Source organism: Molossus molossus, unplaced genomic scaffold (assembly GCF_014108415.1).
Source record: "Molossus molossus isolate mMolMol1 unplaced genomic scaffold, mMolMol1.p scaffold_m16_p_15, whole genome shotgun sequence".
Taxonomy (NCBI): domain Eukaryota; kingdom Metazoa; phylum Chordata; class Mammalia; order Chiroptera; family Molossidae; genus Molossus; species Molossus molossus.
In genome coordinates this window covers 24,343,378-24,369,794 of record NW_023425350.1, presented here as the reverse complement: position 1 = coordinate 24,369,794, position 26,417 = coordinate 24,343,378, and the positions used below count along the sequence as shown (strand labels likewise).

The following is a 26,417-nucleotide window of genomic DNA, read 5'->3' as shown; positions in this document are numbered from 1 at the left end:
TTAAATAGCATATAATTTACATATGCAAAATTTATCATAACTAATGTGTCTCTACTCTGTTACCTTCATACTGACTCTGGAGGCCACTCAACAGTCTTTTTCTGTCTTCATCTCAATCCAAGATCAAAACAGCAAATAAATGTCTGGTAATTATATAATTCAACAGAAAAAGGACAAAAGTCTTATAGACATAGTTTAATTATACTACATTTTAAAAATCTGCATTGAAAATGTACGAGGAAGAACAAAAGATTGGATATTCTGTTAATATAATGGCATTATAGTTGTCTTCTTTTTTCCATTTCCTGTTTTTTGTTACTGACTATATTATTTTTAAAATAAAAAATGTTAAATTTGTAAAACTCTGCAAAGGTTGAACTATTCTTTAAATTCTAAAAAATTTCACTTATCTACAAAAAAAGAAAAAAAATTCACAACATGGCATTTAATTCTGATTTAATTTCCATGAAATAAACCTACAAAGATTTTTCAAAGAAATTTGAGAATCTTCAATCTACATTTCTGTTTTGTATTATATTTAATAAATTCCCAAGTACTTTAAAAAATCACAAAATTAATTAATACTATGTATTGCACATCACCATCATATTTAAGTACTAATTAGAAGACCGTGATACTAAATATATGAATCTAATTTAGCTTCATCGTTTCTTAACTAAAAGAGTTTTTAAAGATATTTATTTTCTATTTTCCTTACATTTCCTTTTTAAATCTCTAGATAAAAATTAACAAGAAATTTAGGACATAAAATAAATCTAGGATTTATTCATCACATATTCAAAGCTACCTACAGAATAAATCTCTGAGATAGAAGTTTCCACACAGCATTTGTCTGGAGTCAGATTAGTCAGATTATTTTAAACGGTACCTTGACTTCTGAATTTGATACTAGATTCGATTACCATAAAGTAAATGAGAATATTACAAATGCAGATATTCTAACACAAAGACTTGTATAATTTTGTTTAGATTGTCAATGGTTGTCTCATCCAAATTTTCTTCATTGTCATCCATGGTATGCCATACTTCAGGAAAAGGAGATGCTATCAGATGCAAAACAGGAACACCTAATAAGAAAGAACCAAATTGTAATTAAGTGCATATTTAAACTAGAAAGTGTCATTTGGCAAGCAGTAGTCTGAGTAGGAGCTCTGTACCATCCATAAAAAGACAACTGATAATCCATCATCTGTGTACTTCCCTTATATCTTACCCTTGTACTCCAAAGTAATTCATTCATTAAACAAATGTTAATTAATTCAGTGAGTAATTAGAAAGCACCTACTATACACCTGTCCCTATTCTAGAAATTGAGGTTTCATCAGTAAAAAGGCAAAGCCCTGGTCATATAGAGCTTACATTCCAGTAGAGAAAGAAGCAAGTAAACAAATATTAAAAAAATAATTTAAAAAAGTGATAAGGCACCCTCGCCAGTTTGGCTCGGCGGTTAGACCATCGGCCTGCGGTCCAGAGAGGCCCGGGTTCGGTTCCCGCTAAGGGCACGTACCTCGGTTGCAGTTTGTCCCCGGCCCTAGTTGGGTTGTGTGGGAGGCAGCCACTCTATGTGTCCCTTGCATGTCGATGTTTCTCTCTCTCTTCCTCTCTCTCCCTCCCACTCTGTCTGAACAAAAAGTGGAAAAATGTCCTTGGGTGAGAATTTAAAAAAATTTTTTTAAAGGATGCGGCTTATTAAGAATAATAAAATAGCCCTGGCCAGTGGTTAGAGCATCGGCCTGTGGTCCCAAGAGACCTGGGTTCAGTTCCCGCTAAAGGCATGTACCTTGGTTGCAGTTTGTCTCCAGCCCTGGTTGGGTCGTGTGGGTGACAACCACTCAATGTGTCCCTTTCACGTCGGATGTGTCTCTCTCTCTCTCTTCCTCTCTCTCCCACTCTATATGAACAAAAAAATGGAAAAATGTCAGGTGAGGGTTAAAAAAAAAAGGAATAATAAAATAAGTGAGGAAATAGAGAATGAAAGGCTGACAGCAAGGTCAAAAAGAGGTATTTAAAGTCAGGGAAGGCCTCTGTGAAAAGCTAACATTTAAATAGAGCATGCAACAAAGGAAAAGCAAGCTGTGCAAAAATCTGGGGAGGAGCATTCCAGGAAGTAGCATTAGCAAGTGCAAAGGTCCTGAGGTAGGAATGTGGTTGGCTAACTTGAGGAACAGCAAGGAGCCCAGTGTGGCTGGATACAAGCAATTTTGACTAGATTCAGACATAGGAAGTAATGTTGGAGCAGGAAAACAGAATCAGAAAATGGAGGCCCTTGCAAGCCATGGTAAAGACTTTTGGTCTTATTCTACATGATAGCAAGCCACCAGATCTCTAAAGCTGGGAAGAAACATAATTTGATTTACATTTTTAAAAGATAACTCTCATTCCAATGTAAAGAATAGGAAAGCAAGAGCAAACACTGGAGACCAATTGGAAAGCTACTGCAAGAGTCTTTGGGTTCATGTAAACTTCCACCATTGACATCAAGAATATTGCTTCCTCATTAATCAGAAAATATAAGATTTAACACAAAGTATAAGGATACAGTCTAACTCTATAAAAGTCAAGGCATGATCAATGGAACATGAGCTTTCATAAATATTCTAGGTGTAGAAAAAATATATAAAGGTGTCCTCAAGGATTTCAAATGACTTTCATGAAAAAAAATAGAAGCCATAAAATGATTGGTGGATGACTTAATTATTCAATTAATTAAATCTAATGGCTCCTTACCCTTCCAGATTTTTGCAAAAGCAGAGAAAATACAACAGGTTAAAAATACACATGTGCATGCACATATACATATCCACACACATTCTTACCTCTTCTTAAAAATGGAACATGGTCATCCTGAATCACACCTCCATAGCCATGATTCTGGAAATACCGCTTCTCCAAAGAATGATGCTTGAGCAAACCTAATTCATGGAGTTCAAGTTCTGCAGATGACAATTAGACAGTAGATGAATATCTATTTTTATCTGATCAATACACAGAATGCATAAGGAGTTTGAAATCTTAACACATGTGGCCATTGTTTTTAAAGCATGCAGCAGTGAGCAATGACAATAAACATCTGACTGAACATGGGTGTGTACATTTTGGAGTAGTTCCTGGGTGAGGAGGGTCACATATGGCTGTAACTTTACAGGTGAGGATCTCCTTAGAGGTAGAAACTCAGTAGAATAATGGAGAGATGAAGAATGAGAAAAACAGAAAAAAATGGGGGGGGGGACACTTATGTAGATACTTACAGATCTGAGATCCTACATGAAGAATACCTCAAGAGGAGATGTGGGGCTTGAAAGGGTAGTACTCAAACAGAGTAGGAATGCAGTTTACTGAGTGGCTACTCTACAGAAAAGGGTTACCTGCTATGACGTGCATTAGTGGTTCTCAAAGTGTGGTCTCTGACCAGGGGTATCAGCATCACCTGGCAACTTGTTAGAAATGCAAACGATCTGGTCCCACTTCTGAAACTCTGGGGATGGAGCTCAGCAATGTGTGTTGTAATGAGCTTCCAGATGAAGAACACCATAGTTTGAGAACCATTGGCCTGCATTCCATCACTCGTCATCTTGTAACAGAACCCATGCGTTCTATGTTACATGAGTTCTATGTTACATGAGTTCTATGTTACAAGATGATATGAGATCACAAGAAGAGTATAAGCCAAATGAATGAAACTCATCAAGATAGCTGGGTTTTTTTATTTGTTTTTTATCCTCACCCGAGGACATTTTCCCATCTTTTGTTCAGATAGAGTGGGAGGGAGGGAGGGAGGGAGGGAGAGAGGGAGAGAGAGAGAGAGAGAGAGAGAGAGAGAGAGAGAGAGAGAAACATCGACATGAAAGGGACACAGTAAGTGGTTGCCTCCCACATGACCCAACCAGGGCCAGGGATGAATCGCAACCAAGGTATGTGCCCTTAGCAGGAACCAATCCTGGGTCTCTCTGGACTACAGGCCGACGCTCCAACCACTAAGCCAAACTGGCCAGGGCTGGCTTTTGTTTTTAATTGCTAAATTTAAAGTACAAAACTAGACCAAGTGGTGAGCATGCATATGTAATATTTTAGGAAAATGGAGAAAGCCCTTACCAGCTCCAAACAATATTCCCATCTGTTTATTGACACTTATAATTCTTTCATCTTAAGATACAACTTTTTCTTACACAATTAGACATGGTTTAAGTATAAGTACCACTAGGAGAAGGCAGCACAATGGGTTAAAAATACAGTAAGGTGTGAGTTACTGATAAATTCATTCTGGTAGAGGAAATAAGAAAAGTGCAGAATTTCCGTGAAAAAAGGCCAAACCTAATTTTTTGAGGCTACCATCAAAGTAAAGAAAACATGCTTAAAGAAAGAGGCCTAAGAAAGATATTTAATAATACCATACTGGCGATTCTTTCAAACCAGAAATTGGAATTTGGCAAAGATAGGTAAGTATCTGAGGTTCAAGTAAATGTTTCTCCTGTAATATTCTAAATCTGCATATTGGTAAGTTCCGAACTCGTGGCAAAAGCATGAGTTGAGAAGGCAGTGCTTTTCCAGCTGCTTAGAACTGTTCCGAGAAGTTGTGTAAGGAATTTCTGGCCTGAAGCTCTTTCCTCAAAAGCAGGCCTATGGTCTAGGTTCTGTAATAAAGGCCTGTCTTATATTCATCTCTCCCTGATGTCAATTGGTGTTTTTGCTGTGTGGGAGACAGGGGAAGGATGTCTGTGTTTGGAGGAGAGGGGAGTGGAGGTATGAAGGAAAGAGCTTGTTCTTCGTTTCCTTCTCCAAGCCCCAAGCCTCTCTTGAAGCCATAGATACCTTTGCTTCTTTGCCTGCCCTGACCTAGTCTGGACTCATCTACTCTCTTTGATTTGACATTAAACCTTCTCTTGAAGGATCTTGACTTTTTCTTGCAACCTGATCTCTTACTCTTTTGGAAAATAGGCAGAGATTGTACTAGATTTAAAGGAAAGTCATGTCTGGATAAGGCAGAAAAAAAAGATGACAAAGACATGGATGGAAAGGAAAGAAAAATTAAAGGATATCTTCTGGTGTCATTATAAGGACATATATTCATCATTAGTCAATATGCTTTGCTTAGTCAAGTTTTCTCTAACAAATACATTCCATATGCTTCAAACAGGACTCTGGGAAAATATTCTCAAACCATTTCTGAAGATATGCTAATATGAAATTTAGTATTTTATGTTTTCATATCAAAATGCAGTTTCATGCAGGAAGATAAAGTGGGCCTACTAAAAGAGATGAATAGGGCCCTAGCCAGCGTGGTTCACTGGTTAGAGCATCAGCCCATGCACCAAAGGGCTGTTGGTTTGATTTCTGATCAAAGGCATGCACCTGGGTTGCAGGTTTAATCCCTGGCCCTGGTCAAGGTGCATGTGGGAGGCAACCAATCAATGTGTCTCTCTCACATTGATGTGTCTGTCTGTCTCTCTCTCTCTCTCCCCCTCCCTCCCTCCCTCCTTCCTTCTCACTCTTTCTGAAGATAAATGGAAAAGTATCCTCGAATGAGGATTTAAAAAAAAATTTACACCCCTCCTCCACCCCGGATTAAGAACTCCTGAATTATATAAGTGAGATAAAATATCTAGTGTAGATCCTGACACATGGTAGATAAATATTTGCAGAGTCTATGATTCTAAAGACATAGTATGTATTAACTCATGAATATATATATATCTCCTTGGGTGAGGATTAACAAAAAAAGAGAGAGAGATGAATAGGAATAATTAACTAATTCATAAAGCAAGGGGGAAAGCCAATAAAGTATTCGAATTATACACTTAAATCATAAATTTTGGATTCATTTATTTTTAAAATATGTTTTTATTGATTGTTTTTTAAAGAGAGAGGAAGGGAGAAAGCGATGGAAACATCAATGTGAGAGAGATACCTAGATCAGCTGCCTCCTGAATTCCCCCTACTGAGAATCGAGCTGGCCACCCGGGCACGTGCCCTGACCGAGCATTGAATCAGGACCTCTCAGTCCATGGGACAACACTCAATCCACTGAGCCACACCTGCAGGGCTAAATTTTGAATTTTAAAATGTAGTGTTTGTCAGGAAGAAGAAACCCAGTTTGACTCATTTAATAACAGTGGTGCTTACCAATTGCTTGAAGTCTATCAAACCATCGAGCAGAGTTTGGAAAAAAATTGAGAAATGTTGGGTTTGGAGCTCCAATTAAATCTAATAAGACCAATAAATCCTAAGAGAGAAAAAAATATTGTTTAATCACTGTCACTAAAAACACATTTCATACTCATCAATGTAAAACAAAAACAATGAGTCAAAACTAACAGCATTTTAATAATTGAGAATAAGCTAGGGAGCTGTATAAATAAACAAAAGGTTTAATAGCATTGCAAGCTGATAATTTTGGAGAACTTATTAAATCTTGCTTTGCCATTTAATGACAATGTGTTGATTCTTTGTGTCTGGAATCTCAGAAGGATATCACTGAGGAAAAATTAGAAAGAGGACATTTGGACAAGTATTTCATAGATTTATTTTCAGATGGGGTCTTAGCCTGTCTGATCTCCAATTACATTCTAATTTGCCATTTTATCCTTTGTCTGCAATGACATGACTACCTACAGGAGAACACTTACTATTTATTCTTCAAAGCACTTATAAGAGCAATTTCTTGACCAGGAGCTACAGGACCTGATATCCCTGGCTCTCCACTTCCTTTTCTATAAACCAGAAACTCAAACTGGCTGATCTCTAAAGGTCCCTTCCAGTTATATGCTTACGATTAAACCAGTTTGAGCCATAAAACATTAGCAGGCTTGAGGACTCCCTGACAACCACCCCTCCTCCACCCCAGATTAAGAACTCCTGAATTATATAAGTGAGATAAAATATCTAGTGTAGATCCTGACACATGGTAGATAAATATTTGCAGAGTCTATGATTCTAAAGACATAGTATGTATTAACTCATGAATGGTGATTAAATATCTCCATTGGGAAAACACAGGCTTGTTTGAAATCAGAATATATTTACAAGGTTAGATAAGCTAGTAAGAGTTTGTTTCCAGGAGGAAAAATAGTCTTAATCATCACTATGGATTCATAAATTTGGACTGATAAATAACTTTGTTCTTCCTACTGATCAACCAAGTCTCTCCTCCTCCTCTGAATCCTTTTTATCCCTTAGGGCTCAAGCGACCAAATGAGGTGCTGACTATATTCCCCTGATCCATTATGAGCTGCCAGTGGGCCATAGGATGGAGAGAAAGCCAACATGGGATGTGTCAGAGTCATAGAGGACATTTAATTTGACCACGTGGGCTCAGAGGGCAAAGGACTGGGACCAGTGGAGTGGTTGGGAATAAGCTTTCAGTTCACAGAGAGGGTGCAGGTCAGGGATGAACAGAGGCATGGGAAAGAATGAAGACGCAAGGGTAGCATAAGGTCCCAAAGTGAGATTAGTGAGGACCCAAGACTAATCGAAGGTCAAATATGGAAAGAGAGGGGATTCCAAAATGGTGGCGGAGTGAATGGACGCTACACAGACAATCTCCCAGGACCAAACTGGAATTACAATGAAAAGAAAGAAACAGGAAAAAGCAACAGAAAAGCAGCTTGGAGGACCACATAACCAGGGACACTTACTCAATCCTGGTAGGACTGCGGAGGCGTGAGATGGGGGGGGGGAGGCTAGGAGCCCACAGATGGCAGCGGCCTTAGCTGTGAGCAGCAGCCTTAGCTGTGAGCAGCGCCCTTGGGTTACACTCCCAAGTGACTCCACAGGCAGAGCCAGGACAGACGCACAGCCACTTACCTTGGGCTCCGGCAGAGGGAGGGCGTACTGGACTGGAACTGTGTGGGGACACTCAGGATTTGGAGGGTGCTCAGAGCTTTTGCTGAGTTGTGGCCCCACAGGGCTGTGGTCATCTTACTCCTTCCCAGGGTTCTGGGGAGAGGCGGAGGCCCCTCCCTTGGAGATTCAACCCCACCCAGTGGCCATTGAAATGCAGATTGAGGCCCATTAACAACCAGCATCTGCCCTACCCTCAGGAAATCCCCTTACACTGAGCACCTGAGGGAGTTTTTCATTCAACTGAGAAGCCAAGGCTCTTCAGGTAACCGCTATTGATAGCCTCCAGGCAAAAAGCTAGAGGATAATTATACCATCCCTGGGCTAGCAACTCTAACAAGGAAAGTAAGGCTTGACAGTGGTGTTTAATGTGGGTCCTCTCTGGCTCATCCAAACCCAGGAGAGGGAGCCACAAACAGCGGAACACCAACACCCACAGGGAAAATTTGGCAGACTCCAAAACCCACTGTGATAGCCAAAATGGTGAAACACAGAAACAAAAGCCAAATGAAAGAACAAGAGACCTCTACCGAAGATGGGATAAAAGAGGTGCAGTTAAGTAGCACTACAGGCCTACCTCAAGAAACAAGAAAAATCTCTAATAGACTATCTAACCTCACAACTTAAAGAACTAGAGAGCAAACAAAAAGAAAGCCCCAGAGCAAGTAGAAGGAAGGAAATAGTAAAGATCAGAGCAGAAATAAATGACATAGAGTCCAAAAAAACAATTCGAAGAATCAATGAAACAAAGAGCTGGTTTTTCGAAAAGATGAACAAGATTGATAGACCCTTAGCTAGACTCACCAAGAAACAAAGAGAGAGAACCCAAATACACAAAATCAGAAATGAAAGAGGAGAAGTAACAACTGACACCACAGAAATACAAAAGATTATTAACAACTACTATGAACAATTATATGGCAACAAATTCAACAATCTAAGCGAAATGGACAAATTTCTAGAAACACATAGTCTCCCAAAACTGGACCGGGAAGAGATAGAAAACTTGAACAGACCAATAACAACAGAAGAAATTGAAGATGTAATCAAGACTCTCCCAGCAATCAAAAGCCCAGACCCGGATGGCTTCACAGGGGAGTTTTACTGAACATTCAAAGAAGAACTAACACCCATTCTCCTCAAACTATTTCAAAAAATTCAAGAAAAATTCAAACTCGTTTTATGAGGCCAGCATAATTCTAATTCCAAAACCAGAAAAAGACATTACAAAGAAAGAAAACTACAGGCCAATATGCCTGATGAACATAGATGTCACAATCCTGAACAAAATGCTAGCAAATCAGATCCAGCAATACATCAAAAAAAGTATTCACCATGACCAAGTGGGATTCATCTCAAGGATGCAAGGCTGGTACAATATTTGCAAATCAATAAATGTGAGACACCACAAAAATAAAATGAAGAATAAAAACCACATGATCATATGAATAGATGCCGAAAAAGCCTTCGACAAAATCCAGCATTCATTTCTGAGAAAAATGCTCAGCAATGTGTGAATAGAGGAATCATATCTCGACATAATAAAGGCCATATATTAAAGACCTACAGCCAACATCATACTCAATGGACAAAAACTAAAAGCATTTCCCTTAAGAACAGGAACAAGACAAGGATGCCCACTTTTGCCACTGTTATTTAACATAGAACTGGAAGTCTTAGCCACAGCAATCAGACAGGAAGAAAAAATAAAAGGGATCCAAGTTGGAAAGGAGGAAGTAAAACTGTCATTATTTGCAGATGACATGATACTATACGTAGAAAACCCCAAAGATTCCATCAAAAATGTATTAGACTTGCCCTGGCCGGTTTGGCTCAGCGGTTAGAGTGTCCACCTGCGGTCCGGAGAGACCCGGGTTCGGTTCCCGCTAAGGGCATGTACCTCGGTTGCAGTTTGTCCCCGGCCCTGGTTGGTCGTGCGGGTGGCAGCCACTCGATGTGTCCCTTTCACATCGATGTTTCCCTCTCTCTCTCTTCCTCTCTCTCCCTCCCACACTGTCTGTACAAAAAATGGAAAAATGTTCTCGGATGAGGATTAAAAAAAAAAAAAAAAAAATTTATTAGACTTAATAAATGAATTTGGCAAAGTAGCAGGATACAAAATTAACATCAAGAAATCGATGGCATTCTTATACACCAATGATGAACTCACAGAAAGAGAAACTGAAAAAACAATCCCATTTACCATTGCAGCAAAAAAATTAAGATACCTAGGAATAAACTTAACCAAAGAAATAAAGGACCTATTTGCAGAAAACTACAAGTCATTGAAAAAAGAAATAGAGGAAGATATAAAAAAAGTGGAAGCACATACCCTGTTCATGGATTGGAAGAATTAACATCATTAAAATGTCCATACTAAACAAAGCAATCTATAGATTCAGTGCAATCCCCATCAAAATACCAATGACATACTTCACAGAACTAGAACAAATACTTCAAAAGTTCATATGGAACCAAAAAAGACCTCCGATAGCCACAGCAGTCTTGAAAAAGAAGAACAAAGAAGGAGGGATCACATTACCAGATTTCAGGTTATACTACAAAGCCATTGTAGTCAAAACAGCCTGGTATTGGCACAAGAACAGGCATATAGACCAGTGGAACAGAAAAAAGAACCCAGAAATGGACCCAAGGCAATATGCTCAATTAATATTTGACAAAGGTGGCAAGAACAAACAGTGGAGTAACAAACAGCCTCTTTAATAAATGGTGTTGGGAAAATTGGACAGCTACATGCAAAAAAATGAAACTAGACCATCAACTTACACCATACACGAGAATAAACTCAAAATGGATAAAAGACTTAAATGTGACTCATGAATCCATAAAAATCCTAGAAGAAACTGTAGGCAACAAAATTTCAGACATCATATGCAGCAGAATTTTCACTGATACATCCCCTAAGGCAACAGAATCAAAGGAGAAAATGAACACATGGGACTACATCAAACTAAAAAGCTTCTGCACAGCGAAAGATACAATCATCAAAATGGAAAGGCAACCCACTGTATGGGAGAGCATAATTGCCAATGATATATCAGATAAGGGGTTAATTTCCAATATATTTAGAGTACTCATACAACTCAACAAAAGGAAGACAAAGAACCCAATTAAAAAATGGGCAGAGGAACTAAACAGACACCTCCCCAAACAGGACATACAAATGGCCAAGAGACATATGAAGAAATGCTCATCATCACTAAACATCAGAGAGAGGCAAATTAAAACAACAATGAGGTATCACCTCACACCTGTCAGAATGGCAGCCATCAACAAATCATCAAGCAACAAGTGTTGGCGAGGGTGTGGAGAAAAGGGGACTCAGTACACTGCTGGTGGGAATGCAGACAGATGCAGCCACTATGGAAAACAATATGATGTTACCTCAAAAAATTAAAAATTGAACTTCCATTTGACCCAGTGATCCCACTTCTAGGAATATACCCTAAGAAGCCTGAATCACCAATCAGGAAGAATATATGTACCCCCATGTTCATAGCAGCACTATTTACAATAGCTAAGATCTGGAAACAGCCTAAGTGTCCATCAGTAGACGAATGGATAAAAAAGCAGTGGTACATATACACAATGGAGTACTATGCAGCGGTAAGAAAGAAAGATCTCTTATCCTTTGAGATGACACGGAGGGACCTGGAAAGTGTCATCTTAAACAAAACAAGCCAAAGTAAGACAAGTATCGTATGATCTCACTTATTTGTGCAATATAATGAACATAACAGTCTGAGGAATGGGGTAGTCCCAGAGACGTGGAAGTGGGGTACAGACTGACAATCCCCGGAAGAGGGGGTGGGGGTGGAGAGAGAAACCACAGAACTTATATGCATGTGTGCATGAACAATGGACATGGACAACAAAGCTGGGGACAGGGTGGGAAGGAAGGGGGAGGAGGGAATCAGTGGGTGGAAAAGGAGAAACATCTGTAACAAAAATAAATTAATTAATTAAAATTATACATATATATACTTATATACATATACATATACATATATATATATATATATATATATATATATATATATGGAAAGAGAATCAGAGTAGGGAAAGAATTCAAGAACAGGGTGAGCGATGGGGGTAGAGGGTAGGCCCAGGAATGGAGGTGAAAATGGAGTCATGTGTTACACCCATTACTTGGTAATAAGAGCAGAGTTTTAAGACAGCATCAGAATGTCTCCATCCGCATGTCAAAAATACCACATCAAAATCAACACATCAAAATGTCATATACACAGTTGGAGCCATTATAATGCTTTGCAGCCACTGAGGAGATTCTTCACTCCCATCACATACCCATGTCCCACTCTGACCCATTTCCAGAGACCCCCACCTCCTTGGGCCTCCGAGAGGCCACAAAGAAGGAATGCTCTCTCCACCTCTACTCAGTACCGGGAGAATGTGTTCCCATTGGACCAAACTGGATCTGATGTCTCCTTATGTTTTACATCTTTTAAATTAAACTCTTTTTACATTTAAAAATTTTAAATTAAATTTTTAAAATTTACAATGTAAATATTCTTATCACTTTAATGAAATATTTTAATTAAACGTAATTGCTAACCCAGAATCATTATTTTTAGCTCTGGGATTCCTCAAAAACCCAGCGCCTGCCAAGGAATGCTCTATTATAAACACTCTGCTCCAAGGATCCTGTGGCATTTTTAGGTCTTTAATTGGCTTTAGCTTTGACTTCCTTTGAGACAGCCCCTGCAGCCAGAACACGGATATCACCCAGACTAACCATGCCGTGCAGTTGGTTGGTGTCCCTCGCTCCGGGTGGGTGTGGTGTCGATGCCATCTTGGGAGCTAAGTGCCGAGACCCATACAGAGAGTCTTGAGGAGACCAGTGAAGAAAAGCTTCTTCCCCGTCAAAGAAAATTAGCTGGAGTGACAGATCTGGCTTGGAGTCTGAAGCGTCCTGGTAAAAAGAACAGTGAAAAGATAGCAAAATGACTGACTGTAAAAAGAGCACATTTCCTTATGAATTGGAAAGAAGACAGCTAAGCCACAAAGAAAGGGAAAATAGAATGAAAATGTGCCCAAATTCATTTTGCACCACTTCCTCTCTGAAAAGCATCACACCTCTCACTGTCTCCCCCCATAGAAATCTCACCTTCTCCCACTACCCCTAAAAATAGAAGTCACACATTTTTTTCTAACTCTTCAGAGAACTTTGAAAGGCCATTCCACCTCTAGAGCTCCCCAGAGGTCGGCTGAGGCTGCTGTGCCTACATGGCAGCTTGACTTGTCCTCTGCCCCATCCCATCTGTCTCTCCTCCCTGCCACAGGTGTTGAGCCAAGGCCACTCACCAAGACATGACCTAACTGCTAAGCTCCACGTCCGATTGTGCATCCCAGGGAACCTGAACAACTGCAAGTCTTTTTTGCTTCTCATCACATGATTTGTATGCAATTTTTTTTAGTGAGTCTAGGTTCAAGGATCTGCCCTAGAAATGCAACAAGGTCACAAAGAGCAATGATTACAGCCTCTCGCCTTGAAGGAGCCTACACTTTAGTTGGGGTAGAAAAATAAAACAAATACATGAGCATGACAAAATGTGCCAAGGTCACAAATGTAAAATAAAACTCATCTGGGAATGGATAGAATGAGAGGTTGAATCTTTGGGGTGTCAAGGAAGACTTCATGCAAGAGACAGTACTTCAGGAGAATTTAGAAGTGAGTAGGGTTCTAATCGATAAGTCTCACTTTTCAGATTAGTCCTGCTGGTACCCTGACCCCCAGAATCCTTCAACCCGACTGCAATCCCTAATCTGTTGAATCGTTTATCTTTACAGAGTCCTTCAACCCAACGATGTCCTCACTTCACTCCATATTCAGCTTAAATTGCAGAGTCAATCACGCCCTTGAAAACACACTAAATTCCCTTGCTTCTCTCTGCCTTAGTCAAACTCACACTGCAAAAACATAACCTTAAGTCCACTTTCTGCTTCCTTTGTGCCTGCACTCATGAAGCTGAACCTGGGGAAGATATACAACCATTTGCTCTCTCCACCTCACTGAAGTGCTGGGGGGACGTGTTCCCACTGGACCAAACTGAATCTGATGTGTCCTTAATCTGCTATAGATATGACTTCTCCTTTTATCTCTCTAAGGATATTAGAAACTTTGTCCTTTAAGTTATCTTCTGCTCCTTGTACTCTATTTCTTCCAAGTTCATTTTTCACTTTGTATTATTTGCTTTGCTTGTTTTCTTTCATGCTGTAGACTGTCCTCAAACGTCTGGCCATCCTTTGTGTTCATTCATATTAAAGAATAAGGTACTATAACACTGATTAGAGACATACATGGTTGGCTTCACTGAAGGGCGATCTGGTGCCCACTCAGTGTTTTCACTGAGATGGTTCACAGTCTCCAGAGAAAGATCCTCCCGTTTCCTGTCTGCTAGGTAGAAGCTGGCTGCTGGCTTTTTCATGCTGGAAGTGGGGAAAGGCTGGGACCCTCACTGTTCAATGTGCAAACTTTCACCTAATCTCCTTGATTTCCATGAGGCACCTCACTACTCCCCTCCTTTGTATATGGTATCCCCACACCCAGAACCTCCCTAGTTCAATTTCTCCAGAAAAATATTCTGTCATCTTCCATAAGAATACAGGTGGGGTACTCACCTATCAGCCAGGTGTGGAACGGGAACCTATGTATCTAAGTGCTCCTTATGTCTAACAACACTCTCCTTCCTAGCCCACTGCCTCACTCCTGCCTTCCTCACTATCTGTCTGGCCTGCTTTGTGAAAATCTTCTAGTCCTTCATGGCAATATGACAAATGCCTAGTTACCACTGTCAACATAGTTGGTGTATTATCTATAGTCTTCTCCCCACCCAAGGCTAATGCCACAATAATAAGGTGTGAAAAACCACCCTAAAATCAGTGGCTGAAAACAACAATCATGTGTCCTCCTGGGTCTTAGGTTAACTGGGGGACAAATGATCTAGGCCAGTCTGGGCTAGATCGGAGCTCTGCTTCAGTGAGGTCACCAAGATTGGCTATGTTCCACATGTTTCTTCTCTTCCTCCGGGGACCGGCAGGCTAGCCAGGGCACGCCCTTTTCCTAGTGATGGCAAAGGCATGAGGGAGCAAGTTCAGTTGCACAAGCACATTTCTAGCCTCTGCTTGTGTCATGTCTATGAGCATCCTATTGGCCAACACAAGTCACATAACCAAGTCCAGAGTCACGGAATGATCAAGTACAACCAGCTGCAGGGGGAGGGCACAGCAGTTATAAGGCAAAAGATGTGAATGTATAATTACAATCTTATTACTGGAGGGGAGAGGACTGAAAAGAATTGGGACAATAATCCAGTCCTCTTCCAGGTCACATTCCATCACCACCTACCCAACCTATGACAGCTGAAGCACTTCAAATAACTCCTTCCTACAGATTAAGTTAATATACAACTAGAAGAATAAATCTGATACTCTCAATGTTTGTATCCAAAACTAGCCCTTTTTTTAAAAATTGTCCACATTACTGTTTGCCTCTTTAGTAAGGATAATTAAGAGAGTATAGACTTCCGGTCAAGATGGCGGCGTAGGTAAACGCGGTATTGCGTCCTCCCACAACTACATCAAAGTTACAACTAAACTACAGAACAACTATCATTCAAAACCGCCTGACATCAAGCTGAATGAAAGTCCTACAACTATGGGATTAAAGCAGCAGCCACATGGAGACTGGTAGGAGGGGCGGAGGCGGAGGCGGAGGCGGAGGCAGACGGGCTGGTCCTACACCCACGTGTGGCGGATAAAAATCAGGAGGACACCGCGGCTGGGAAGGTCCTTCCTGAGGACTGAGGGGGTCCCCGTCTCACACCAGGTGTCCCGCTCAGGGTTCCAGTGCCAGGAAGAGAATCCCCATAACTTCTGGCTGGAAAACCAGCGGGAACTGAGGCTCAGGGAAGCTGAAGCGGCTGGAGCCCCAGGCAGCTCCTTAAAGGGCCTGAGCATGGACTTATCGGACTCTCTCCCTCTAAGCTTGGAGGGGAGGCAGCTCGAGGGGCACCAGAGACATACAGGGAAGAACTGAGCTGTTTGGCACTGAAGCAAGGGCTGGAGAGGGGGCTTTCCAGGACAAACGCTTTTTCCGGGACAAACGTGCTGTCAGAGGCCTTTGTTCCTTTGGTGAGCCTTTCCCTGGGGCGGCAGACAGTCGCCATATCTGGGCCTCCAGCAACCTGGCTCACACTGGTAGCCCCGCCCTGGTGACTCCCTGAGGCCCCTGCCCCGCCCCACCCAACTTTCAGGCCCACCCAAGCTGTTGCCAGTTGCTTTACCATAGGATTGGCCTGTCTTGGATCCTGCTTCAGGTTTTTCCTAAATTCTTTCAAACAAGCAGCATCTGGTCTCAGCTAGCCCCATATCTCTCGTCAAGTAATACATAGAAACAAACACAGGGAGGCAGCCGTAATGAGGAGACAAAGAAACAGGTCCCAAATGAAAGAACAAAACAAATCTCCAGGAAAAGAACTAAGCGAAATGGAGATAAGCAATCTAACAGATGCTGAGTTCAAAGTACTGCTTATAAGGATGCTCAATGAAATTAGTGAGAACCTCAGTGAACTTAGTGAGGGCCTCAAGAGCATAAAAAAGGACCAGTGAGAAATGAAGGAAGCACAGTCAGAAATGAAGGAGGCACTAACTGAAATAAAGAATAATTTACACAGATTCAATAGTAGAGTAGGTAAAGCCAAGAAGCAAACCATTGATTTGGAATATAAGGAAGCAAAAAACACCCAATCAGAACAGCAAAAAAAAAAAAAGAATCCCAAAAAAAGAGGATAGTGTAAGGAGCCTCTGGAACAACTTCAAGCGTGCCAACATTTGCATCTTAAGGGTGCCAGAAGGAGAAGAGAGGGAACAAGAAATTGAAAACCTGTTTGAAACAATAATGGCAGAAAACTTCCCTAACTTGGTGAAGGAAACAGACATACAAGTCCAGGAAGCACAGAGAGTCCCAAACAAGATGAACCCCAAGAGGCCCACACCAAGACACATCATCATCAAAATGCAAAATGTTCACAACAAAGAGAGAATCTTAAAAGCAGCAAGAGAAAAGCAGATAATTACCTACAAGGGACTTCCCATAAGACTGTCAGCTGATTTCTGAACAGAAACTTTGCAGGCCAGAAGGGAGTGGCAAGAAATATTCAGAATGATGGAAAGCAAGAATCTACAACCAAGATTACTCTCTCCTGCAAAGCTGTCATTTAGAATCGATGGCCATATAAAGACTTTCCTAGACAAGAAAAAGCTAAAGGAGTTCATCACCACCAAACCATTACTATATGAAATGTTGAAGGGTCTTTTTGAAGAAAAAGATAAAAAATATGAACAAACAAAATGGCAATGAATACATATCTATCGACAATTGAATCTACAAACAAAATGAACAGGCAGAACAGAAACAATCTCATAGATACAGAGAACATTTTGTTGGTTGCCAGATGGGAGGGGGGTTGGGGGAATGGGTGAAAAAGGTGAAGGGATTAAGAAGAACAAATTGGCTGCTTAACTGACAAATTTCAAAGAGAAGGGGGTTGGGGGGTGGGAGGAAATAAACCAAAGAACTTATATGCATAACCAATGGACACAGACAACAGTGGGAAAAGGCAGGAGGGGGGCAACAGTGGGGAGGAGGGGGTCAATGGGGGGAAAATGAAGAACATCTGTAATACATTCAACAATACAGATAAAAAAAAAAAGAAAAAGAGAGTATAAGTGGCCCAGTTGGTGTTGCTCAGTGGTTGAGCATCGACCCATGCACCAAGAGGTCACATGTTTGATTCCTGGTCAGGGCACATGCCCACGTTGTGGGCCTGATCCCCAGTGAGGGGCATGTAGGAGGTGGCCAGTCGATGTTCTCTCATCGATGTTTCGATCTTTCTTTCCCTCTCCCTTCCTCTCTCTGAAATCAATAAAGAAAAAAAAAATGTTTTAAAAGAGAGTGTAAGTATACTTTTTCATGGGGAATCCCTACCCGACAACTCATTCAGCCCTTTCTACCAAAAGCAGGTATAAGCTACATAGAAAAGGTAAAGGAGCTCTCTGAGAAAAAACACAGCCGCTACATAGCCTGTGACTTTAAGTCATACTTCATTTCATCTCCTGTCCTTACACGAGAATGAAAATTTGAAAAATTAAACTGTTACATCAGCTTCTGAACTGCTTCACACAGCTGCTCGGGGAAGAGTGCTAGTTCAAAGCAGGGTAGGGCACGGGACAAAGACATCATAGAAGGTTCAGAACACAAAACAAGACGGAAAAACGGTAAAAAGGATACTGAGAGGTTATAAACAATTCTTGCTTTCTTCAAGTTCAGCATATCCAGCAAAAATAGAACGAAATATCTCTATTACTTCCATTACAAGATAAACCTTTTACTTCTTTACCCTCATTGTACCAAAGGCTGGCCCCTTCATAAAGCTCTGAGGGAAAAGAGGCATTCGTTGCCCGCGAACAAAGTTTTTTGTTTTTGCTTTGTTGTATTGACTTGGTTATGAGTGATATCTGAACAAAATGTCTTCATCTAGTTTAGCACTTTTTTCCACTATACCCTTAAGAACACAGAGACTGAAATAACATCTGAGAGTCCCAGAAGTATTCTGAGCTGAGAACATAACAAAAGCTCTGCTATGCTACATAAAATTGAGCCGAGATTCACAGATAATAACAATAATGCATTTCTGCTTCATGTTTTTCATCTTGATATGTCTGAATTACTCACTCTTGAGAGCCACCATCTCTCAGATCAGAAGGCTGTGATGTTCATGGCTCCATAAACAAGGAGAAATAAACAGGGTTCTCAGACATATGTCTGTATCAACTTTCCGCCTTCTTCAATTTTCACAGAGAAATGTTGCCCTTAATGCAATGGGTATTCAAAACTAAGAAATCAGGTGCCAATTAATGAATTCACTGTTGCATAGCTTAGGTTTATTGTCCATGGTTGACATTTCAAATAATGTAATCTTCCGATTAATATTCAAACTCATACCATTTTGCAAACAGTTAATACAAAATGTACCAAAAGTCTACATTTCTAAATGGCCTTCTCACTCCCCGCAAGGATTACAGAATTCACTCTGAGTTACTGGTCATGTGTTTTATGCCAGGAATCTACGAGAGGGAAACAAATACCTTCAAGGAAAGGAGGTGCTTGTCTAAGGCACGAGCAAGTTCCAGCATCATCGCGCACGGCACGGCTGAATCAGTGGCTCCCACAAACACCCTGTTGTGCCAATGATGGAAAAACTTGGAGTCATAGTGACAGGCGAGGACCAAGTGTCGTTTAGCAGTGGGATTGAGAGTGCTGATGATATTTGAGAAAGATCGATACCCATAGGGTGTCTGACTCAAGAAGGTGTCTACTTCCAAGACCCAGCCGGCTTGAAGTCTCTGAATTCTCTGCATGATGTGCTGCTCAAAACAAAACAGAAAAATTCAGATCAAGACAGGTTTCATTTGTTCAGTATGTTTTAAAATGTTCATATGCCTTTCAAGTTAACAATGCAATACATGCTTATTGAATTAGTAGCAAGGTTGTGTAAAGGAAAAACTAATCTTCTCCCTCCCCCATTATTCCCCCTGCCAACTGTTAATATTATTAATGTTAACAGTCTGATGTATATCTTTTCTCTGTTTATACAAACATATACTAGCACACAAACACATATATTTTGCAGAGGGGTATATGTGTTTATAGGAATAGAATCTTACTCTTCTCACTTAACAATCTAACATGAACATTTCTACATGTTGGGAGATAGAGATCCAGTTCATTATGTATTAAAGTCCACTTTCCATTTTTCTAGGAGGCTCAGAAGGCATGTTTGAGAACTCATATACCAGAGACCTAAAGGTCTCGACTTCCACTCTAAGCTCTTTGAGGGCAAGCACTGCACCTGGTAGCTCTTTTGGTCCCCAGTGCATAGCATGTGCCCCAAGTCCAACAAATACTTCATAAAATGTAATGAACACTAACCAAAGATACTAAAGCTCACCTGCTAATAATAATATAAAAGGAGTCCCACAACAAGGTGATGGTTAGAGATACTTGAGGTCCTGCTCACTCTAAGAATCAATGAGCAACTCTGAACCATAGTGACTATCAAGTAGCTTTCCTTCTGCACTCGAGGGTGCAGACCCACTGCACATTCTGGTAAAAATAAACCCATCTCTCCTGGTAATCTTAGGCCTTACGAGCAACACGATAAATGACAGGAGGAAGTAGCAAATAGAAAAGAAACTCCACCTCAGGCACTGAAGGGTCTTCTTTAAAAATCTAGAATTTGTGGTGTAATATGTTACAGGTGAGTTCATCACTGGTCCATGTGCCTTTTCCTGCCTTTATTTTCCCTTTGCCTCACTTTTCTCACTGGGTTCCATTTATTTTATTTCGAAATATATACATCTTTGTAAGTTGCCTTAAAGGATTTTTTTAAGTCAAAGGACAAATTAACTATCCACATAATCTGCAATTCATTCCACAATTAACATCAGTGGGGATGGACCTTGAGGTGATAAACAAAATAATAACTGGAAAAGAATAGGAGATATTTTTTTCTCCCAAGGAAATACAAAATTTCCCAGCCTCGCCAAGTCTTGTGTGGCCTCCTGCCCTAAGTAATGTGACATGACACGTAGGCAAGGGCCTTGGAAAAGCTGTGGCAGGAAGCTTCCAGGAAGAGAACAGTGACTGCACAGTCAATCCTGCAAAAGCCAGAAGAACCCATAATTCTCCAGCATTCACTTTCTGTAGCAAGGTGGACTTCAGCCTAAGTATCTCATATACACAGTACCTTACCCTTTTCTATTTCAGGTTGACAAGTTATCTTTTCATATAAAAAAAAAAAAATGTTTATAACCTTGTCAAAATTAGCATTTATATCTCACTTATTTTGTTATTCTCCACAACTCTTAGTATTGGGCTTTGCTCACAGTTGGCTATCAGTAAATACAGTTCAACTGCCATTAATAAATTATATTATTTCTTTCTTTTTTTTTTTTTTATCCTCACCCGAGGACATTCTTCCATTTTTTGTACAGATAGAATGGGAGGGAGAGAGAGAGAGAAACATCGACGTGAAAGGGACACATCGAGTGGCTGCCACCCACACGACCAACCAGGGCCGGGGACAAACTGCAACCGAGGTACATGCCCTCAGCGGGAACCGAACCCGAGTCTCTCCGGACCGCAGGCGGACGCTCCAACCGCTGAGCCAAACCGGCCAGGGCTTATTTCTTTCTTTTAAAATTTATTTTTATTCTTAACTGTTCGTCTCAATTCGAATATATAAAAGTATATGCTATAGAACATTAGTAATCTGAATAGAGAGAAAGCACTGTGCATCTAAGACCAGCTTTACACAGAATATGAAAATAAGTTATCTCCAGACCTGGGGGAAATTTTTTTTCCATAAAAGGGGTCATCTAAAAAAATTTCAAAAGGCATGTACTATGATTCCAGAACATCTGGTATCCAGATGATGAACTGTTCCATGAAATGTCTTCAGCACCCATAGCAGCTTGCACGCTTACAAAATGAATTAGGATTTAAAAATTTTTTTTACTGAATTTGGATTTTAAAATATATACCTGTTGGCTTTGCTTAGCTGAAGTCTCACACATAAACTCATTTCTCAACTACTAAACCAGCTGTTATAATTTCTGATAACTGTGTTGACACTAAAATCCTCAAAAGCATCAGCAAATACTCCAGAAAGAATTCTCTCTAAAGTAATCTTTTTTATTCAGTATAAATATTTTTATTTGTCTTAGCAACTAATTTCTTTATAAACAATCAAATTGGCTGCATAATCTAATTATGTCACCGATATCTTTCATTGTTGTGTTTTTGGCTTTCAGACTTAATTTGCAAACTCCCACTACAATTCTATGGCGTAGGCTGCAAAAACTAGTGCTCTTCTCACTAGAATGCCCCTGGGCAGGGAGTGCTGGGCTGTGGGAAGGAGTCTAAAGCTTCCCTAACTCCAGGTAGTAAAATGCAATTTTAAATACAGGCTAGCTTGGCTAATGTGGTTCAGTGGTTGAGCGTTGACCCATGCACCAAAAGGTCACCGGTTCAATTCCTGGTCAGTGCACATGCCCAGGTTGTGGGCCCAATCCCCAGTGAGGGGGCATGCAGGAGGCAGCCAATTGATGTTCTCTCTTATCAATAAAATGTAGGCTATATTTTGGATTATTATATATCTTTTTATTTTTTTAATGGGTACAAGAGAAACAGAGATGAATAGATGGAGACAGAGAGAAATGAAGAGAAAGATAGGAGACTGATTAGAGAAAAAAAAAAAAACAAAGATAGAGGTGGAGACCAGGAGAGAGAGAAACAAGCAGATGGGGGTAGAGAGAGGAAGAAAAAAGATAAAGGCAAATATGTCATTCCACTCTGGGGAGTTGCAGGGGAGGGAGAGGGTAGGAGACGTTAGTTTAACAGCAGTGAATGATCCTGGGTCTAATTTAATGCAACTTAAATTCTCATTTCCAGGTTCTGAGAAAGAATGACATTAGTAGACCAGGTTTGTTTGGAGGAAGAAGATTCTGCCGTATTTGCACTAAACCTGCAGAGAGACCGCTGCCAGGATGCTGAATCCTGCCACTGGGGACCTCATGTACCTCTTCCTCCTTGTACCACATATAGTCTCTCAGGCTCCAAGATGAGGACTCTCCATCCAGGGCCCTCCTCTGGGATACACACACCTTTCATTGAAGAAGTCCACACTTTTCAGCTTCTCAGATGCACTGAACATTTATAGGGGACTTTAGCCCCGAAATTTCTAGCTCATCTCTTTTAGACAAAGTTTCTGGCTTGCTCCTTAGTGCGGCTTTGTCATCTGGTATTTAAATTTATATTTTTTCCTATCTCAGCTAGAAATAACTCAAATAACCACAAAATTTAATGCCTTCAAATTATTCATTTTACACATAAATTATCTTCTCAAATACAAATATTCTAAAATTCCAGTAGTCAGTCCTATTGATTAAAAATAATAAAAATGCAGATGAAGGGATATTGTTCCCATATTATTCTCTGAAAGGAATCCATAGCAATGTACATCTTCACTGATAACTGCAAAAGTTTACCCGCTAACCAATTTTATACCAAGTCCACATTTTTTTAATTTGAGAGTCTTCTCTAGTTATAACCCTGAAACTCTATAAATTATAAAACATCAGATCTAGTGCTCAAAAATGCTTCAAGAGTAAAACTAAATATTCCACCATTTGGGTTTAAAATTTGTTCTCAGGGAAAGGTAGTAACTCCAATTAAGGTCATTAGTCTAGTTCCCTCACAATAACTCAAGTGTCATCCACCTCATCTTCAAAAGTGGAAATCCTTTATCTTTCACAGCTTAGGGGACAGCTCTCTAAAATCTCACAGTGATTTTCTTCTCAAAAACTTAAAAGTGAGCCCAGCTGAAATGGCTGAAAATTGAGCCCAGCTGGAGTGGCTCAGTGGGTTGAGAGTCATCCTGTGCATCAAAAGGTTGCCAGTTAGATTCCCAGTCAGGGCACACAGCCAGGTTGTGGGTTCAGTCCCCCTATAGAAGGCAACCGATCAATGTTTCTCTCTCACATGGATCTCTCCCTTTCTCTCTCTCAGCATGTCCTCCAGTAAAGATTTAAAAATAAATAAATAAAATTGAATCTCTCTTTTTTTTTTATCCTCACCAGAGGACATTTTTCCATTCTTTGTTCAGACAGAGCGGGAGGGAGAGAAACGAAAAGAGAGAGAGAGAGAGAGAAACATCGACGTGAGAGGGACACATTGAGTGCCCGCCTCCCTCATGACCCAACCAGGGCTGGGGACAAACTGCAACCGAAGTACATGCCCTTAGCGGGAACCAAACCCAGGTCTCTCCGGACCACAGGCTGACGCTCTAACCACTGAGCAAAACTGGCTAGGGCAAAATTGAATCTCTTAAGTGAGATTTCTAACACAACCACCCTGTTAGGAGTACTGCCACATCAGCCAGACCATGCATAGGCAGCCCAGCAGCAGTGTGTGTGCCCAACACATTCTAAAATACTGTCAATAAATTTCTCATTTGCCACCACCCCCATATGACATAGAATATGTTATATAGATTCAGTAACACTTTTAAATCAATATGTATTCTTAATCACAACAGTCTCTATGTATATTATGTGTGCTATATATTCTGTTAAAGCTAGAAAAAGACTAAAATAGCAATAGTTAAAAAGAATGTGAATAGCCACAGCAATCTTGAAAAAGAAGAACAAAATAGGAGGGATCACAATACCAGATATCAGGTTATACTACAAAGCCATTGTAATCAAAACAGCCTGATACTGGCACAAGGACAGGCATATAGATCACTGAAACAGAATAGAGAACCCAGAAATTGACCCAAGACAATATGCTCAATTAATATTTGATAAAGGAGGCAAAAAAATACAATGGAATAGACAGTTCCTTCAATAAATGTGTTGGGAAAGTTGGACAGGTACGTGCAAAAAATGAAACTAGACCACCAAGTTACACCATATACAAGAATAAACTCAAAAAGGATAAAAGACTTAAATGTCACCTGTGAAACCATAAAAATCCTAGAAAAAAACTGCAGGGAGCAAAATCTCAGACATCACATGTAGCAGAATTTTCACTGATACATTGCCTAGGGCAAGAGAAATAAAGGAAAAATTAATAAATGGGACTACATCAAACTGAAAAGCTTCTGTATAGCAAAAGAAAACAGCATCAAAATGAAAAGGAAACCTATTCTTTGGGAGAACGTATTTTCCCAAATACGTTCCCATGGGATAAGGGTTAATTTCCAAATTATACAAAGTACTCACACAACTCAACAAAAGGAAGACAAACAATCCAATTAAAAATTGGGCAGAGGACCTGAATAGCACTTCTCCAAACAGGACATACAAATGGCCAAGAGACATATGGAAAAATGCTCGACGTCACTAAATTAAAACAACTATGAGATATCACTTCATACCTGCCAGAATGGCTGCCATCACCAAGTCCTCAAACAAGTGTTGGCGAGGGTGTGGAGAAAAGGGGACTCTAGTGCACTGCTGGTGGGAATGCAGACTGGTGCAGCCACTATGGAAAACAATATGGTGTTTCCTCAAAACATTAAAAATGGAACTGCCATTTGACCCAGTGATCCCACTTCTAGGAATATATCCTAAGAAGCCTGAAATACCAATTGGAAAGAATATATGTACCCTTATGTTCATAGCAGCACTATTTACAATAACGAAGAGCTGGAAACAGCCCATGTCCATCAATAGATGAGTGGATAAAAAAGCTGTGGTACAGCCCTGGCCGGTTTGGCTCAGCGGTTGGAGCGTCGACCTGCGGTCCAGAGAGACCCAGGTTCGGTTCCCGCTAAGGGCGCGTGCCTCGGTTGCAGTTTGTCCCCAGCCCTGCGTATATACAGCCTTCTTAGCAAATGGTATGGGGAAAGGAAAAAGGTTGAATTGAATATCATTGACCTAGATTTTTTCTAATGAGGAACTGAGGATTTTGGAAAGCCCCAGTAAGTGCCCTGAGCTTCTTTCAAGAAAATGCTTTGGAGGTGAGGCCCAGGGAGTATCATTGAAATGAGAGGTATGTGGCTCAATCTCCAACTCGGGCATGAAAAGATCTGGAGCCAGAGACACTTGTGAGCACACACCACAGAGCCGGTTCCCCCCGCCAGCATCCATTCTGCAATAAGATGGAGAAGTCCAGCAGTTCGATTTCGGTCCAGATTCTGGCCTCATCAGGTAAGTGTATAATCTTGAGGAAATTAGTTCCAGTCTTTTAAAATCTGTAGCACTGGGGTAATGACAGCACTCACACAGTAGCATTGTTCTGAGGACTGAACAAGATCATTCATGCAAAGAACTCCATACAGTGCCTGACCTCAAAACAGTGGTTGGTGGAAGTCCACCATCATCACTGCTATTACTTACTCTACCTAAAGGGAGAAAAACTAAAGTGCTCTTTGGGTCTCCACCATCTAATTCCTTTGGGGAAGCAGGAGCTCTTTGGGTGGAAGGCAAGAGGTTAATGGAGTAACAGACAGTGGCTGTGTGGGCTACACTTGAGGGGCAGAAGCCATATACTGGGGAATAGAGTGGCTGGCCCAACAGCTATGCCACCGGCCTGGCAGCTGTATTCTGCCACAGCACTGGTGCCTGAACAGTTAGGCAGGTGGAGTACTCTCAGAGGAGGATACGATGGACCGGTCTCTCCACTGCTTCTCCAGCTGCCCCTTAAAATGGGGCTAGTTTGAAATAAAACAGTCATTCAGAGGTGAGGGCTCTAAGGAGGCAAGGAGGCCTTCAGGGTCCAGCCCAGCTTATGGTTTGCTCTACCTTCCATGCGGTGTCCCTCAGGCTGCAGTGGTAACACCAGTGGGTCTTGAAATCAGTTCAGTGGGTCACTATCTTTACATTTGTGTGTATAAAATGTTATGTATATATATGTATATACATATATTTATTTACTTACTTTTTTTTTT

At 40.7% G+C, this 26,417-nt stretch overlaps 1 protein-coding gene across 4 annotated transcripts in view; it reads right to left on the bottom strand.

Moving 5' to 3' along the window:
* Positions 1–441: 441 nt before the first annotated feature.
* Positions 442–26,417, bottom strand: part of QPCT (glutaminyl-peptide cyclotransferase) — a 50,867-nt gene continuing 24,891 nt past the window's right edge. For all 4 annotated transcript variants that reach the window (XM_036263331.1, XM_036263330.1, XM_036263332.1 and 1 more), the window contains exons 3-7: positions 19,048–19,326; positions 12,635–12,811; positions 6,142–6,241; positions 2,838–2,954; positions 442–1,088 (exon numbers count right to left, since the gene is read on the bottom strand). In XM_036263331.1, the coding sequence (XP_036119224.1) occupies positions 943–1,088; positions 2,838–2,954; positions 6,142–6,241; positions 12,635–12,811; positions 19,048–19,326 (819 nt within the window). In that variant the 3' untranslated portion in view covers positions 442–942. The remainder of the gene's footprint in view (positions 1,089–2,837; positions 2,955–6,141; positions 6,242–12,634; positions 12,812–19,047; positions 19,327–26,417) is intronic.